General features: G+C 34.5%; 1 protein-coding gene across 1 annotated transcript in view; it reads right to left on the bottom strand.

Annotated features, from left to right (window-relative positions):
- Positions 1-9,493, bottom strand: part of LOC125655310 (ficolin-2-like) — a 19,061-nt gene extending 9,568 nt beyond the window's left edge. The window contains exons 1-3 of the mRNA XM_056145578.1: positions 9,488-9,493; positions 8,157-8,253; positions 2,298-2,459 (exon numbers count right to left, since the gene is read on the bottom strand). Of these exons, the coding sequence (XP_056001553.1) occupies positions 2,298-2,459; positions 8,157-8,253; positions 9,488-9,493 (265 nt within the window). The remainder of the gene's footprint in view (positions 1-2,297; positions 2,460-8,156; positions 8,254-9,487) is intronic.
- Positions 9,494-19,208: the final 9,715 nt, after the last annotated feature.

Genomic DNA, 19,208 nt, shown 5'->3' with positions numbered 1-19,208 from the left:
TGCGTTCCATTAAAGTGTGCAGACACTGCATGTTTGTATATCTTTGGAAATGGGTGCATTTTCTTACACTCTGTAGCCAGTGTTTTATGCACTGTTACTCTTAGTATATTTTGTATTCAGTGTCCTATATACTGAATTTATTTAGTTAATTTGCTTATTGATGTTTGATAGCCAGTGATCTATACACTGTTGGTTTTAGAGATATAGTAGAGTAGTGCTCTTACTTCTAGTTTTTATACTTTAGTTTTTGAAAATATTTAAGAATAACTGTTTTGTTTAGATGGTTTTCTTATAACTCTGGTTCTTTAAGAATAACTGTTTCGTTTAGTTTTCTTACAAGAGCTAGTAGTTCTGATGTGTTATTTATCAGGCTTTGGACTAGGTCAGACAAATAGTAGACTACTATTATAGCAGTATGTTATCTATTTTTGGACGAATTCAAAAATGTTAGTTTTTGTCACTCTCTTTGAGAGACCAATAGTTTAGACCAGCTAAAACCATTGAGTTTTGATCAAGAGCCTGCTCTGGATATTTTATACCAGACCAAAGTTTAAGGTATTAACGGTAGAATCCGTGAAAGAATGCCTAATATTGTGCTTATTTTGGGTTGTATTTCCTTACAGTCGCTGGCTGTGAACATTACAGTCTATGATTGTGTTTATTTTGGGTTGTATTTCCTTACAGTCGCTGGCTGTGAATATTACAGTCTATGACTGTGTTTATTTTTGGTTGTATTTCCTTACAGTCGCTGGCTGTGAACATTACAGTCTATGGCTGTGAATATTACAGTCTATGGCTGTGTTTATTTCGGTTGTATTTCTTACAGTCGCTGGCTGTGAACATTACAGTCTATGGCTGTGCTTATTTGGGTTATATTTCCTTACAGTCGCTGGCTGTGAACATTACAGTCTATGGCTGTGTTTATTTTTGGTTGTATTTTCCTACAGTCAATTGCTGTGAATATTACAGTTTATGGCTGTGTTTAGAATTATACCTGGCTGTGACTACACAGTAAAGGGTAACAACCGTCATACAGTGTCTGACTGTATCTCGGTTTATTGCATGCAGTCTCTGACTGTATATTGTTTTACACACAAGAGCCTCTGGCTTTGTGTTTTATATTGTCTCAAAAGAATGATTTTGTTCCAGTTTGTGAAATTCTAAATCATGTATATTCTCAATTACTGAAGATCAACTTCAAAATAACAAATATTCTAAGTTTTTGTTTCATTATTTCATAGCCTGAGACCATGTATTATTTAATTCTGAATATGCATATGTCATTTATACAAATACTGTTTATTTATTGATAAATAGTGATATTTTCTAAAACCCAATTTGTTTAAATAGTGGAGGCAAGTGTTAAATATGTAGCTGTATTAATTCACTTTATGCTGTCATTTTGTACAAATACTGTTTATTTATTGGTGATATTTTCTAAAACCCAATTTGTTTAAATAGTAGAGGCAAGTGTTAAATATGTAGCTGTATTAATTCACTTTATGTTGTCATTTTGTACAAATCAACTTCAATAGATTTTATCAAGTGGTATAATTTTGCTTTCACACACTGTAATTTTATTTAAGAAATATTGTAAAACAGGCATTTAGTTTCAGATCAGCGGTGGATCATGGTAGACAACACCCCTCTTCGTTATTATTTCCTAGAGCTGTGATGAACATTCAAGTGCTGTGATATTCTCAAATCTTGGACAGTGCTGAAGAAACTTTCAACAGTTGCGTGAATGAATAAAAGTCGACTTCAGATTGTGTGCGACCTTACACGTGCTGCTTTAGGAAGTATTCCAAAATTCCATATTTGTGGAACTTATAAAACGGGGAGGAGTGTAGTCGGGTTGGGTATTCCGATTAGTCACAGTTCACTTCCGGTAACCTATGACGTGGATAACCATATATATATGTGGGAATTCCCTGAGTTGACAGTCGGAACCATGCCTTAGAACTATATGCACCTGCTTGTTGTCTTGTGTCATTGTGCCTGTTGGTAACTATGTATTTGCTCTGTTGTATGCTTTATATGTAATAAGTATGTTTTAATGCTATGCCTTAAGTAATAAATATTGTAGGATACATTTTAGCATACCTGACTTGTGTTTACACACTATTGTCAAAACTAACACAGCCAGTTTGACAACAATTTGTTACACACCATTGAAATCCGCAGCATGGCATGTAACCATTGGATATTAGATTTATTTTTTTAGGATATTGTGTGTGTGATGTGAATGTGTTTTGTTTTGTGGCGAGTTAGCATGATGATATGTAAAACATACATACCCGCCGTTCCATTATACCCCGACACTGTAAGCAGGTATTTACTGCTATCGTTTCCAACTTGAAATGCGGAGTACAGGGCGTACGCTTTCTCGTCAGCAAAACTCAACAGCTCCACTCGTAGTTCCTGATTTGTCGTTGTTAAATTGTGAATTACATCGTTTCCTGTTTATTAAGAAATAGAAAAGAATATTGGTGCATGGAAAGAAATTATATTATATTCAGTCTGCTAAAGAGATATGCAAAATAAGATTTTCACACGAAATGAAATGTTTTTATTTTTCTTACGGTATGTTTGATTCCAAGCTTACAAAATGTACCCACTATTCTGTACATGGTAAGGTATCTAACATCCGTTGATTTACAACTGCTTCGTGCAAGCAAGTGCAATTTTTTCTTCTCGTATATAAATTCTAAGTATCTATATCTTTTAATTGCAATTTGGAATATTAAATGTTGTGATTGTTTATTACTGATATTCCAGATTAATATGTATACGGTGTGACCGTTGGACCGAGCAAAGCATGTAATGGTCATTGGAGTGTCCCAAGTGGTAATCATAATTCCTTTAAGTACGGTAAATTATGATTCATTTGAAAATATATATTTTTAATGAAATTTTCCTTGCGCTAAACACCCAGTAACATATCAATATCAAAGGGGTTTATATGGGGACAACAGTTTTACAGGATCCGCCTATTCATTGAACGCGGGAAATAAAACGCAAGGCGACGTAAACTGTGCATTGTGACGTCACATTTAGCCTCGACTCTTTTGTCTTTTTCAAAACAAACAATTATAAACAACAATAATACATTCCGTATGCAATGAAAAAGGCAGTTATAAAACTAAACAAAATTATAAATTCAAAATGGAAAAAAGTATCCATAAATTTACCGTATATTCTTATTCAAAGAAACTCATGAACTCGTTCATCTATTTAGTCATATTACGGTTTTATATATAATTATTTGCTAAAACCTGTTACAATGATAATTATACTATTCACTTTGAACAAACTGAGTGTTTAAATGACGAATTGCACGTCAGAGTCTTCTATTATTGGCATTCAAAATAAAACATGAATAACTGTTGAAGCAGGTAAAGAAAAAATAAATGGCGGCGCCCATATGGATCACGAAAATTTTAGTGAACGTATATAGAGCTTATCTCTTTTTCTTTTGCTGATTTTGACTTTTTTCTTTTACATACGTGTTACCTTTAGAGCTTTGCTTCGCGGACGGGCCTTCGGCCCATCCGAGCTTCGCTCGGTATCATATACTCGGAAATGATTTTGCAGGTTCCTCATGCGTGATGCGGGTGACGTCACAAAAGGCGATATCAACAACCGGTCCGAAAATCCATATCACATATCAGACCGACGTGCAAAAATGCATATCAAGCCGGAAATTACGTATTTCCTCGTAATAATCAGTGTATCAAAGTTTTTGTCATAGTGAATCAATGTATCAAGGTGTTCACTGTAGTAAAATAATATATCAAAGTTTTTATCATTGTAAGTCAATTTTTACTGTAGTAAAATAATATATCAAAGTTTTCATCATTGTAAGTCAATTCTTACTGTAGTAAAATAATATATCAAAGTTTTTATCGAATTAAGCTTTTACTGTTGTTATAGTCATCGGGTTTTTACTATTATAGTAAATCAATGTATCAAAGTTTTTACCATAGTAAATCAAGGTAGGCGATGTATCAAATATTTCTTGATCTACCTTTAAATTAAATGCAATAAATCAACCCGCATGTGATAAAAAGAATAGTACCATCAACTAAATCAGCCATCAAACCCTATATCACATTCCCTTTCCCCCCAAACACTATACTGTATGTATACAAGATTAATTAATATTAGAAAAAGTACAGTACATGTTGAATAGAATATTACATGCTAAAATCCATAGCATATGTCATATCAGCAATCGAGCCCCATATCAACCCTCGGGCCTTCGGTCCTCGGGCTGATATATGGCCACTCGGGCTGATATGAGATGCGATACGGAGTTAAGCATGCAATAATCTCTCTATGTTAAATAATATAGACTGAATTCCGTCACATGATATTGTGTTCATGTTCTTAAGACTGTTAAAACCCATTTTAAAAATATATGCTTTCCCATAATTTTTAAGCCTTTTCGATATGTACAGTACTTTTTTTTCAATGATCGTTTTTAATGCAACTATCTAAATCTTCTTAGCGTTTTATTTCCTTGCTTTCAAATACAATGCATAGTGCTCCACACACACACACACACACACACACACACACACACACACACACACACACAGAGAGAGAGAGAGAGAGAGAGAGAGAGAGAGAGAGAGAGAGAGAGAGAGACTTTAGCTGTCAATCTTAATCGTAGTGTTTTATTTGAACAATTCGCAGATATAAGATCATATGTCATACTGTCCTTTAATTTCATTTAACGAGGCCGAGCACAATTCGAATATTCGCGTTCTGTGTAGTTGTTGCGCATCGTTTAACTTTCATGAAGTTGTAAAAAGTGAACTCTAAATATTTTAACAAATACGATGTCTTTTAAATAAAAAATTAAAAGACTGCTAATTCATGTTCAAATATAGTAAATTCTAAAGATACTAAGACCAAATTGTTTAAAAACTGATTTTACGACTTTAGAGACAAGAGCAGACGTCAGACAATTTCCTGGCGGAAAAATATTACAAAAAAGAAATTATCTATAGAAAAAGTTCGACTCGACCTTTGTCCCAAAGATAAAGTCAGATCATTGATTTTAATATGCGTTATCATGTACGCATGTATATACATGTATATTTTTTCCTAAATGTTCATATTTCCAAACGGCAAGGGCCCTCGAGGGACAGCATGAAAATGCACTCAAATGTGTAAATACATCAGCAAATAAAAAAAAGTGATTACACGACACATGGTTCAAACTCAATGTCACAGTTGTTTTAAATTGCATATAGGCCTATTGTTCAAAATAAATTTTATAAGTGTATACAATGTTCTAGTTTAGAAGGGGGAAAATCCAAAAGGGAAAAATAATATAGCGATATCGAAGATAGTAAATTAATAGTAAATACAATTTGACGCATATCTATTGTAGAACACTTCTTTCTCATAGAAAAACAAACAAACAAGCTCGTGCATTTTTACAGCCAACTCGTGCCAATATTCACCAATATAAGTTCAATAACCCTATATTATTGTGCACTGTAGGCCTTTCGTTGGCAGATCCTCCAATAAATATCCCATTCCTATATAATCAGAGTATCATGGGTATAGTGTACACGTTTTCCGATTACAAATTTTGTAATAATTTATTTATATATTTAAGATCACATTTATAACGTAAATGTAATTAGGTAAAACAATACACATGATAGAGACTTCGTTATAGAAATACTTGGGCCCTACTTATTCCAACAAGCATGTATAATGGCAGTAACCCCCCCCCCCCCCAACCCCCCCAACCCCAACCCCCGAATAGTAAACTTAACGACCTGGTGATTTTGATTATGATCTCTGACCTTGCTATGTATATTTTACTATAGCTGAGGTATGCATGGAGCCATTGGTAAGCTAATCACATATGGTTGAACTTTTGATAGTATTATTTATAAAGTAGCATTGTATTTATTTACGCATGAGATTGAAACTAAATTTGTATAGTTTTGAGAACATAATTTTGTGATTCTTTTAACTGTTCTGAGATTTTTAACTATTTCCTGATATTTCTTTATTCTATATCAAATATTCATATAGCTATTTAATTCATTTTCCTGATCATATGAAAGTTAGTAATGTACTACAATTATCAAGTATCCCAGATTCAAAGAAACATCTAAATCACGCATAAAAAAATGATTATTACATGTAACGGATATAACCATTTCAGACTATCAGAAGAAAATGAGATATTCCCTAAGCAATTCCCCAAATTTATTTTCCATCATGATCCATACATAATGTATTTTTAAAAAAGCATAAGTAAGGTCCTATGTATTGAGTAATTTGCCAACAAAATGATACGCGCTTCCATCCTACAAATTTGGCCTAATATTGATGAATAATAGTAAAAAATGTTGGCTGAAAAGGAAACGTTGAGATAGTCCCTTGGAACCGTTTACACCATAATAATCTTATTTTATCAGTTATTACAAAATTAAAGGTCTTTAAACATGAAATTATCTCATCAATGAAACAAATGACTTAATCATTAATACATCATTGTTGATGTATGTAGTTGTTACACGTACAACTATAAGTAGATTCTCAAATGAAAACTTTGAAACGTTCCCTAATCAATCTTCTGATTTCATTTTTACCCTGATCTACGCCCAATAGATTATTTTGATAGATTTTGTAAGTCCCCATGAATTGAAAAAGTTTCAAACAAAATTATAGGGTTTCGTCTTCAAACTTTTGCCTAATAGTGTTTTATAAGAGCCAAAAATGTCTCAGGGAGGAAACTTTGAGATGGTCCCTTGGTCTTTCTAAACGGAGACTTGTTGATTTTATTTCATCATATTGTCAAATATGTCTACGACTTTCACATATATTGAAAAGATTGAAACCTCTAAGGCAAAAATATGAAAAATATTAAAAGCCATCTATCATAGGAGAAAATCCCATTAGGTCCCATTATAAAGATGCCCATACTTTGAGTCGACCCCTACACGTAGTAAAGTCCACGCTTTGTTGCGATGTTCTACGGTCTGCCACGATATTTATGTGATAAGCATACAGTAATGCTGCCAACGCCATTTTGTTTTAAACCTCATGTTCCACCACTTTCAGTGGCTGTGTGTTGTATGGCTCACTTACTGGATGTTACCAAATGAAATCATCGGTCAGTCAGTGATCAGCTCGATCCAGATCGTGAAAGACATCGCAACCACAACCGTATCCTATTGCAACATAGCGCATCGGTTCATGATTAACGTATTGTAACGTATACGAACGTACTTGAACGTGCATGATCGTTCCAAATCGGGAACCCGGATCGTTATGATCGTATGCGATCGAGGTCCAATCGTGAACTTGATCGGGAGAATCTCAGAACCCATGTAATCGCATCTGAACGGTGTTCAGATTGTGTCAGTTGATACTTATTTATCGTGACATTTCCGTTCCAAAGCGCAACAATTCTTACAAGAATGTATTAACTCACATCACCTCGTATCAACACCTGAAATTCCAGAAAACTTCCGCGATCAGCTGCGAATGGTCAATGGTGGTGTCAAGATCGTAACGGATCGCGCTACAGTGAAAACCAGACATGGGGACATAGACGAAAATCTTTTAAATTGAATTATTGGCACAATGATTTTGACTACGGACAACTCCGTGTACCTAAACAAGATATAGGGCTTACGGCGGGTGTGACCGGTCGAGAGGGGATGCTTACTCCTTCTAGGCACCTGATCCCACCTTTGATATATCCAGGGATCCGTGTTTGCCCAACACTATATTTTGTATTGCTTATAGGAGTTGTGAGATCGATCACTGTTCGTTATCTTCACCTTTCATTCCTCAAGAACAGCATAACCTTAATTGGTCATATCAATATACAAGTATCCCCAGGATATGTAGATTCAAGATGGGCCACTTCTTTCATGCAAAATTATTTGCTTTATCTGTGTATACCATGCTACGTCACGTCGTGTACATGTATATGATATGGTCCAACACAAATCTACCATACCTGGGGATAGACATATTTCATGATATCGTAAACATACTTATATTTACGTATTGACCATGTTCTAACATGATTGTCCAAATTCACCCAATGATAAATTAATGTCAGTCTGTTTCTATCTCAATGGTTCTACATGTAACATGAATGGTAATCCTACCAATCCAGTAGTTTTTGAATGGGTCTCCAAATCCTTTTTTGTACTGTGTCCAATTCTTGTAAAAGTCTGTAGAACCATCCTGTCGTTTTTGGATAGCCTACAAAATATATAACCTCCACATTTCATATTCTGTGAGGTAATCAAATGTGTACAAAGTTTTGTATGCATCACTGCAAATAGTGAAAAAGCGTATTACTTCTCAGTTTTAAATTATTTTTTTTAAATACCAAGCCGTCATCACTAAATACGAATTATCGTCTTCTATTTCTGAACACGTTGGAAGTCGTTTAAAATATATTCTTTCTAGATCTTTATTTAGTTTGGATGGGAGAGTAATCTACATATTATACACAGGCAGGATACTGATCACGTGATTGAAGTGCAAGTCACCCCGCCATAATCATGTCTGTCTTCTCTTTACTAACTATGACAACACAGCTTATCAAACTAATCTCAGCATATAAAACAAGTGTCGCTATTCTTTGCAACTTAAAAAAAAAGATCCTATCCTATTTAACTGTGTAAACAACGAAATTTAAAAATAATGCATTTGACTGTACAAGTTATCTTAATTTGAACATATCTTTGTGTAGTACGTTTGTACTAGATATTGACACATGTCACCTAAAAAGATATTAAATGTTCTATTTCAGAACGAGGTTTGGGAAAGCTCAAAAAATATCAAACTGTTTGTTTTCAATTGTATAATTTCAAAACCTAAAATTCGCTAGGATTTTATTTCAATTTTTGTACAAATAGATTGTAAATTTTGTGGTAACACGCAACACAGTAGAATTACATAGGATATTCCTTCACTGGGGACTGGACTTAATGACCAATTTACGACAGCACTTAAAGACGTTCATTCTCGTATGTGAATTCAACTTCATTGTCAGTGGTAAATCAACATCGGGCATTGCTTTCTGAACTTGGATTAGGCCAATGTATGTTAATATTTATCCATTGATATGTTTTACTGTAATTACTTGTATGTAAATTGTTAAATCTTTGAATCGAGTGTAATTGCTGGACTTTATAAAGGTGATTCCGACCCGTAACAATATTATGTTTAACTGTACAACTCAACACAATTTGAACATATTATGTTTGATGTACAATTTGGAGAGGTCTCTTATAGAACCGTGCGTTTGATGTACAATTCGGAGAGGTCTCTTATAGAACTGCGTTTGATACAAATAATTTTCCTACCTAAGGGTACTTTCCCACACAGTTTCTTTCTGGAGGATCTAAGTTTCTCCTGGAGGATCCAAGTTTCTCTTTTTAATATTGCCGATGGGATAAGTTGACCACTCTGCTATAGTGTATGCTACCGCCATGTATCGGTGACATCACCGACTATTCGCGTTTTTTTAGTATTGCCGATCTCTATGTACTCACCGTCCAGCCCCCTCCATCTGTAGTCATGTCACAGTACACTTTCTTTTTCTCATCATTGACATTTATCGAATATACCCCATTTTTTCCTTTCAAGCATGGATAACTTTGTAAAATCTCCATACAGCTTTTATGCAGATGCCGCACTGAAAGAAAGACATGGACAACTATTGATTGCTACTAATAATATAAAGTTGGAGTTTGTTAAATGCACATACTGATGTAGGTATTTTGATCCGATTGTCGCCTCACGCATTTGTTTGTAAACATATCAGAATATAAAAGCTTTGCAGAATTTGCTGGACAACATAAAGCGAATTGAAAATTTGAGGTTTAAAAAAATAACAGTGTCATATATATATATACATGTACCTGTGTGTGTGTGTGTGTGTGTGTGTGTGTGTGTGTGTGTGTGTGTGTGTGTGTGTACTTCAAAATGAAGATGTGATGGGACACACACCAAAGTTGTATGTAATATATTCATGAGCAGAGTACGTTATGACCTAGGAAAGTTCAATTCCCAAAAATGAGGTTTGTGAAACAACATACCGCCAGGATAAAAATTCCTACATCCTTTTTCGTTGATGGTCATGTCTGCTGGGTCACATGACTGATGGATACGGCACTTCTTTAGTTTGGGATTAAAGCCAAAACATGCACAACATTCACCACAACATATCGAGGAACATTCAGTAAGGGATTCCGAATGATGTATTCCCATGAGACTGACATTAGAGATTTTGTTGTCAAGCGAAGCTTCCATCGTGTAGCGTTGGGTTTGTAAATATGCTTTTGACAAAGTACACAACATCATGTATAGAAAACAGCGAATGGATATCCTAATGGTTTTCATTATGTCAGCAAGCAATCCAACACAGTTATTATACAGATAAAATTAAGTAATGTTCCGAAAACCTTACGGTCAAAGACAGAAGTCCTCACTATCTCCTGTCTGACTTACAGAAGTCCTCACTGTCTCCTGTCTGACTTACAGAAGTCCTCACTATCTACTGTCTGACTTACAGAAATCCTCACTATCTCCTGTCTGACTTACAGAAGTCCTCACTATCTCCTGTCTGACTTACAGAAGTCCTCACTATCTCCTGTCTGACTTACAGAAGTCCTCACTGTCTCCTGTCTGACTTACAGTCGCTTTATATACATGTATGGTTGTTGTATTATTAACAACTTCTAATAGTGTTGCCTTTTACTTCCATTGTTTAATACGATACCCTGACATCATGAATCAGGAAACTAATGGACCAGTTTAAGTTTGCATTTCTGGCACACAGTCAAAATAATGCAAAACATTTAGATTTATTACTTTTGGGTTTGCATGTTAATTAGCTTCAAACATGCGCAGTTACATTTTAAACTGTCACTATTCTCCAGTTACGTGAATGTACATTTATTGTGATAGTTATTATTCTCTCGATGCCTCACAGTTCTCAGTAAACATAATAATCAATATGATGTGCATGTTTTCATAAATATTTATCTAAATTGTTACAGTTTAAAAATTATAGAGGATGTAAGCGCTTTTACAAATGTGTAAAGCGTTTTGGACATTTCTGTGAATTGCACAATTCATCGATAATGGCGAAATCATTTACAGTCACGTAATGGACAAATGTTCAATGGTTATGCTAACGATATGTCTGTTTGTTCACCATCATAAAACCAACATTAATTTGTTTTAGAATTCCATGACATATTCTAGATTTCCATTATTATTTTTTACAACAAACAAATTTGCTTTTGAAAGAATAATTTCAATATTGCTGATGCAAAAGAAAATCCTTATAAAAGTTCTAATATTTCTAGTAAAGAAAATTTCAAACTTTATTTGCTTTTCCGTCTATTAATTTTAACATGAACGCTATCACCCACTTCTTAATTCTTAGAGAGTGAGACTTTTGATTAATATTTCACTGATATGTTTACATATGAAAGGTGAAAATAACAAACAGTGATCAATCTCAGAACATGTGAGATATTATGTTGTACTGCCATTTAATTTCATTTGATTGTGTTTTAGTGTTGTTTTCCTCTTCTTACCGTTTAAAAGCTTTAGAGCAATTTGCTATATAGCAGGCGCTATATAAATATTATTATTATTATTATTTACTATTATTATTATTTACTATTATTCCTATCGTTATCAAAATCATACGATTTGCAGGTCAGAAGATGAATGTATACATTTATGTGTGATAAAATTGTTTGCGGAGTTCAATAAAGGTTTGTGGAGAACTTGTCAGCAGACCCCTTCTTTGGTATGTGCAGGCATCCGTGTTTACCATACTTAATTTTGTATGTCCAGTCATCCGTGTTTACCATACTTAATTTTGTGTAGGACTTGTCAGCAGGTCCCTTCTTTGGTATGTCCAGGCATCCGTGTTTACCATACTGAATTTTGCATTCTTTGTAGGAATTGTGAAACTTAAACTCCATCGTCAACTTCCAATATCTTTGGGACGGTCGAGAGCAACATAGGATATCATGTGTTTGCATTTTATTTACAATTGATAAAATGTATATCTGAGGGATATATGTGCATGTATGATGTTCACCATGAACGCAAAATATGAAATGTCCAAACCCGTGCATGGTCAGCTGAAATCAATATGAAAAGCAATGACAAAACAAAGTTGCGCAATAGTTGTCTTTTCCATATTCGATGTTTTATAGGACATACTAATAGCAAAATTCCCCCTGATATCATATCTTAGGGAAAACATTTATTCTTTCAATATTTCTGATTAAAATATCAAATAATTCACAGGCAGAGATAATGAGAGAGCGGGTGGCCAGTAAAACGTGTAAAGAGAGGACACATTCCAACGAATGGACAAAAGTTGTGAGGACAGAATTGCACTATGAGGACAAAAAATGTCCTCGCAATAATCCGGATAAATGCGACCTACAGCATGTGAAATATGTAGATACAAAATATTAGTTTTGTGAGGACCAGTGGTGTGAGGACATGTCCTTACTAATATTCTCTCTCAAAACCCCTTTTTTCAAAATTCGAAAGGAATTATTAGAAAAACTTTCATAGGCATCCCTATAACTATACCTAACATAGTAAGTTTTTGCCTTTAGAATAATATATGTGTATATATGTATAATATAAATATTGTGAGGACGTCCTCACTTAGGTCACTCGGAGAGAGAGAGAGAGAGAGAGAGAGAGAGAGAGAGAGAGAGAGTATATCAGAGACCTATTGACAAATAGACAAATAAATAGATGTTTAAACAGCCAGATAGATAAATAGATAGACAGACAGATAGATAGATAGATAAATAGATAGATAGATAGAGGGATAGATAGATAGAGGGATAGATAGATAAATACATAGATAGGTAGAAAGATAAATATTACAATTTAACCACTACAGGTTAAATCCATTTATCAAAGTGATACAGAGCCTTTATTTGTTATTACTGTGCCATTTTCCGGCACCCCAAGGGCACTACCACGGGTATTTAGAGTCATCCACGTCATGATTGTCGGAATATTAGCCGAACACAGCAAAAAAACGTGACGTCAAACGCAAAGTCGTCAGTCGACTGCAAAAACATTCAACCTTCCTTACCACTAATCTTAGATCCTTACTTTCGTGTCTCGTGGGGTTTTTTTTTGTGTGTGTGTGTGTGTTAATTTCAGATAAGCAGTTGGATGCAATCGTCACGGCTGGAACACTCTGTGACTGGAACAGCTTTTAATGTCTTTTATTCAGGGATATATTGAATCGATATATGAATGAAAGTTATTGTTGTTAATAGATATTTTTAACGTCGATTTTTCTAAATGTCGAATCGAGATATTGTAGAAGTTGTGAATAAATTCTGTTTCATTGAAATATAAAAACAGATCAGCTAAAAAAGGAGCATAAGCCACGCCCATAGAAATTCCAACAGACTGTTGGAAAAATTGATCACCAAAGACCACGAGGATATTGTCAATGAGGGATCGTAGTATATTTTTATTTCAACTTCAGAGCACTTGTGCATGGAATCAAAGAGATGTTTACATATATGTAACAAAGTAATGTTTGGATGATTGGTCGCTATTTTTTCCTTCTGATGTCAAAAAGTCTAGTCTTTAATTTATCGTGATGAATGGTTGTGTAAAGTGTTGAAAATTAATGCCTTTTGATGTTGTTGATTTGAGGAAAGTTTTGCGATATTAAGTTTACTGAAAGTTCTTTAGAATTTTTTCGAACCCACAGCTAATTTCACTACTTCTGGCAGATTTAATCGCACATTAAGTTTAAAGTTGCTCCTTCACAACTGCTAATATTTTCGTGAGGTGCAAAGATAGGAGCTTGGTAGAGCACTTACTGGATCCAGCAATGCATCTTTGTTTGTAAGGGGTTTTATATAGTTTAGGAATCCAGTATAGGTAGGGTAACTCATATCTATTCGACCCATTTACTAGGATATTAAATGTATCTAAAACCGAGCCATGGTTTTGAAGAATTTCATCTTTTGAAAGGGCAGTTGGAGTATAAGTGCGAGTACCGAAAGTGGAACTAATGACAAATTCGTTTAGAGTACAATCCTAATAATCATCCTTACAAAAACGACAATGTTGTTGCTACCATGCGATTCGAATGGCTTCAAACTGTGCATCCAGAAGTTTTCCTTCTGTTTTCTTTCGGTATCTGACCAACTATGGTCATGGTCATTAACTACTACTCTCATGTTCTTCATCGGTGATTAATGCCATTGAAATGTGTAGCTACTGGCAAATATTTATTGGTTTTGACAGATGACCGGTTGTTGTTGATCCATCTTTTGTTTCTCCTACGCACTGCTTCTGACAGATGTATCAACTGATGAGATAGATACAGTTATTGGGTTTGCAGGAAAATTTTCCTAATATTTCATAACTGCGACCTTTGGCAGGTATGTTAAAACCCTCATTGTCTAAGCTTTATTTGGATAATTGACATATGAGGTCTGAGCATGTTTGATGAAACCACCATTGGGTAAAGGGTTATCCAGTTTAGTCCTTACTATCATGTCCTTCAGGTTTCAAGGACGTGTTAAGGATGCCATCGGCGGTTCATTAAAAACATCAGCCATTCGTTTGTTAGCTGTATGCTAATGAGAAGGTGTTTTTTCAGAATAACGTTGATGTTCTTGAAGACAGGATGATATTTAGTGACTAATGGAACCCTATCATTTTCAAGTTTGGTTTTATACTGGAGAAGGGACTGTCGGCCCTGTCGTGAAATTTCATCAGTCGCGGACTGTATCTTGCAAGAATCTTACCCTATGTTCATGAGATGGGTTTTGGGGGTTCTGTTCTTGAACAAATAGTAGGAGTAGAGCAAATGTGGCGAATATGGCAAGTTAAACCCATTGAAAGGTTTAATGAGATGTCACTGCAGGACTAAGCTAAATTATCATCATGTACTATTAAAGTATCATCATGTAATATTTTAAAGTATCATCATGTAATATTTTAAAGTATCATCATGTAATATTAAAGTATTATGTAATATTAAAGTATCATCATGTAATGTGAAAGTATCAGTACGCAACTCGGTTAAGGCTATCCGAGAAAAATCACAGTGCTGTTATAAATGTACCTCTGTGCATTTCGCACCATCAGACATCACAATGAAAAAGTACGTCACAGCGTACATGTTCTGATAGTTGTATCGCGGGGAAAGTGTCATAATATTTTGTCGTTATTTATTACTGTTATCAAGGGATGGGCTGTATATGCGAAAACATTTCTTGTCAAATAATTTTATATATCATTCCTTTATGATATCAAATCATTCTCCATTTATAATATATAGTATGCACAAAGGTGATATTCATATGATATTGTGACCTTGAAATCGCCCCTAATCTGAATGACTGATGCGTTTAAAAATTCCCTTAAATACATAAATAATCTCATACTACAGCAATAGTGTCAAAGTTCAGGTTCATTTGCTATAAAAAAAAAAAACAATATGATTTTTTCTGAAATATTTTCTAGATATATTTATGCGTTTGAAAAGTGCAGGGAGCAAATTCTGTTTTGTATATTAACGTTATGATATGTATAGAAATGTGGACAACCCTGGTAATTCGCTGATGACTGTTAATATATTGTTAAATTATAGCATGTTTATTTTGAGTATGCATTTTTTCCCCACACTTCATGTTAAGTATTTTTTTTATTTCTTTCAGAGTATATCGATGATAATTCAGCTGGTTACCCACATGAACATGACCTTTTGTTCACAGGTAGGGCCTCTTGCTCTTGCCGTTTTCTAAAAATAAAGAGTTACGTGACATTCATTTGACGTCACGGGAAATTACCATAAGGGGAATTTACGATAGCTCAGTCACAGTCAACATATGGGTAGTATCGTTTCGGTGTTTAACCATGACAAGTTTAATGATACCTGTGGATTTGAGGTGCAATTTTATCCCATGATTATTGTGCGTTTTACTATGGAAGCCCTTAACCTAGCTGCGTATGTAATATTAAAGTATCATCATGTAAGGATGAAAGATGAAAATAGCGAAAAGTGATTAATCTCATAACTCCTATAAGCAATATAAAATAGAGAGTTAGGCAAACACGGATCCCTGGACACACCAGAGGTGAGATCAGGTGCCTAGGAGGAGGTGTACATATCCGCTGTCGACTGGTCAAATCCGACGTGAGCCCTATATCTTGATCATGTAAACGGAGTCAAAATCAGTGTGCCAAGAACGCCTTAACAATCGATATGAAACATTGGCAGACTAGATCGTTATAACGACCATAGAATTTGCGAAATGCTGACTTTAAACGAAACTGTTGGAACCCTTGCACCATCAACTTGTTTGTCAGTAACCTGCTTCGATTTCAAAACTGACCATAACCAGAATGAGCCCTTGCATATCGAATCATTTAAGATATATGAACACCCATTTTCGCTAGCCAAGGGTTTACGATCCGCTTTGCTTTTCTCCAACCATTGGTTGCGTTAGCTGGAAAGATATTTGATGTGTACTTGATATACCAACGTAGAAGTCACTGCCTCCTTCCGCAGCGTTGGTTTTCCACTATTTTGAAATGCAAGGAAGCCCAGTATACCACAGTTTTGATAGCATTAACCGATCCACAACTGCTATTTTCTCGTAATCAAATTTTTAACAATGCACTTTTAATATACATGTAATTCTATTCTTTTCTCCCCTATTAAAAATTACACAACCAGAAATCAAACAATACTTTGCACATTAATTCATAAAACTTGTAATTTACTGAAATAATCTATATTATCAATCTATGATAGTTCTATATCTATAAAGGAAATTATTCATTCAGCCATTGAATGAGGGTAATAGAGAGAGAAAAAAGAGGGTGGTGGGTGTAGACTGTGTCAGCTAATAAGAGTTAATAATAGTTTTCCTGCCATTTTTAAAAGAGTTTGATAACTGTTAAATTTGATTCAGATTATTGCTTAGGAAAAGGTGTGCCCATCCGTCGAGCAAAATGCAATTAATATATATTGTGTATTAAGAGAAGACGAAAAATGTATTTGAATATGAATTTGCTCGACGCATGGGCTGTATGTTTTTTGAAAGGAAAACACCCTGAATTTATTAATTTTTTCATTGATTTTGGCATTTTGGGCCATTTTATGCCAACTTCACCTCCTATCATATAAAACAAAACAATTTCAGATCAAATTACACGTAGTTTTGATTTGCTTATATATTCCTGATTTGAATGCCAGATTTTGAGACCTCTGCTGAAATCATCTATTTTCTGGGCCAGATGACAGTACAAACTGTACCTACTTCTTTATAAACAAAGGAATAGATGCCATCAACATAAGCAACATGATTCGTCATAAAAAAAATCAATCGTACATTCCAACTTATTTCAAGTTCAAGTCTTCACCCAGTACTTCCTATAAATATACTTCTACTATTTCTTCCAAACTTTTTAACTATGAACAAACTTTGCAGCGCCCGGATATAAACCAGTGTATACTTAATCCACCTACGTGTTCTTGTTCTTCATCTTCTTTTAACTATATTCCAGCTGGATATGTCATTACTGGTGATGTTGATATACTTGAAAATGAGTACCTCAAATCACTTATTCTAAAAGGTCCTTCATACAGAGAACTTCGATCTTTCAATTGGCGACAGAACTTCATCTTTATTATGAACTCTGTCGAAGATTATGCCATACGATGAGCTTAATATGAAAAAGAATCTTATGCATTGTCATAATGGATAAAAAGTAAATGAGGAATATTACAAACTTCTGTGTTTAATAAACCTGAAGTGATAAAAGAATTAGAAACAGGTTACATGAAAATAGAATAAATAGATTACACGAGGAATATGTTTTGGGTCCAGCTGAGAAGATTGTAACAACATTGTCTTTATTTGTAAGGTTCATTTTGCAAGTGTATTTCAAATGAACTTGGCATTAATTCCACTTTTGGTAATCATATTTATCCTCCAACTACACTTTCAAAGGATGAAATTATCTAAAACCATACTCCACTTTTAGACACATTTAATATCCCAGTCAATGGGTCGAATGAATATGAGTTACTTTGCTTATACTGGATTCCTAAACTTCATAAAAACCCTTACAAACGAAGTTACATTGCTGGATCCAGTAAGTGCTCGACTAAGCCCCTAACTTTGCTCCTCACGAAAATATTAACAACTGTGAAAGAGAAATTTCAAACTTACTGTGCGACTACATCTGCCAGAAGTGGTGTAAATCAAATGTGGATTCTACAAAATTCTAAAGGACCTTTAGTAAACTTGAAATTGCAAGAGTTTTCTAAAATCAACATCAAAACGTAGGGATTTTCAACACTTTACACGACAATTCCTCACGATAAATTAAAGGGTAGACTTTTTGAAATCATAGACAGTTGCTTCTTCAACAAATATGGAAAACGCAAATATTCATATCTAGTGATCAGTCATCAAAAATTACTTTGTTAAACACCACTCTGATTCCATGCATAATTACTCTGAAGTTGAAAAAAAAATATGCTGGAGTTCCGCATGGAAATTGTTTTCGTGGTCTTCGGTGATCAGGTCTTCCAACAGTCTGTTGGAATTCTCATGGGCACGAATTGTGCTCCTTTGTTAGCTGACCTGTTTTTATATTTCTATGAGACAGAATTTATTAAAAAACTTATACGTCACGAGAGGAATTCTCTTCCTGCGGCCTTCAATTCGACATTTAGACATATCCCCGACGTTTTATATATTAATGATGATAACTTTCGTTCAGATGTCGATTCTATATGTCCATTTAAACTCAAAATAAAAGACGCCACGAAGTCGTCCACTTCTGCTTCATACTTAGATGTTTTATTGAAAGTAGATATTAACGGCAATCTAACAACTCAGCATTTTGACAAACAGGATGATTCAAGCTTCTCCATCGTCAACATTCCATATTTATGTAGCAGTATTTTATATCGCCTGCATATGTTGCTTTTATCTCTCAACTGGTTCGATACGCAATACCTTGTTCTACGTATGGTCAGTATTCAAATCGAGGCAGGCTACTGACAAGCAAGTTGATGGTGCAGGGGTTTCAACAGTCTCGATTAAAGTCTACATTTGCAAATTCTATGGTCGTTATAACGATCTAATTTGTCAATACAA

The sequence above is a fragment of the Ostrea edulis genome, chromosome 7 (genome assembly GCF_947568905.1).
Source record: "Ostrea edulis chromosome 7, xbOstEdul1.1, whole genome shotgun sequence".
In the NCBI taxonomy this organism is placed as follows: Eukaryota; Metazoa; Mollusca; class Bivalvia; order Ostreida; family Ostreidae; genus Ostrea; species Ostrea edulis.
The sequence above is the reverse complement of the archived record's forward strand: the minus strand, read 5'-3'. Positions and strand labels throughout refer to the sequence as shown.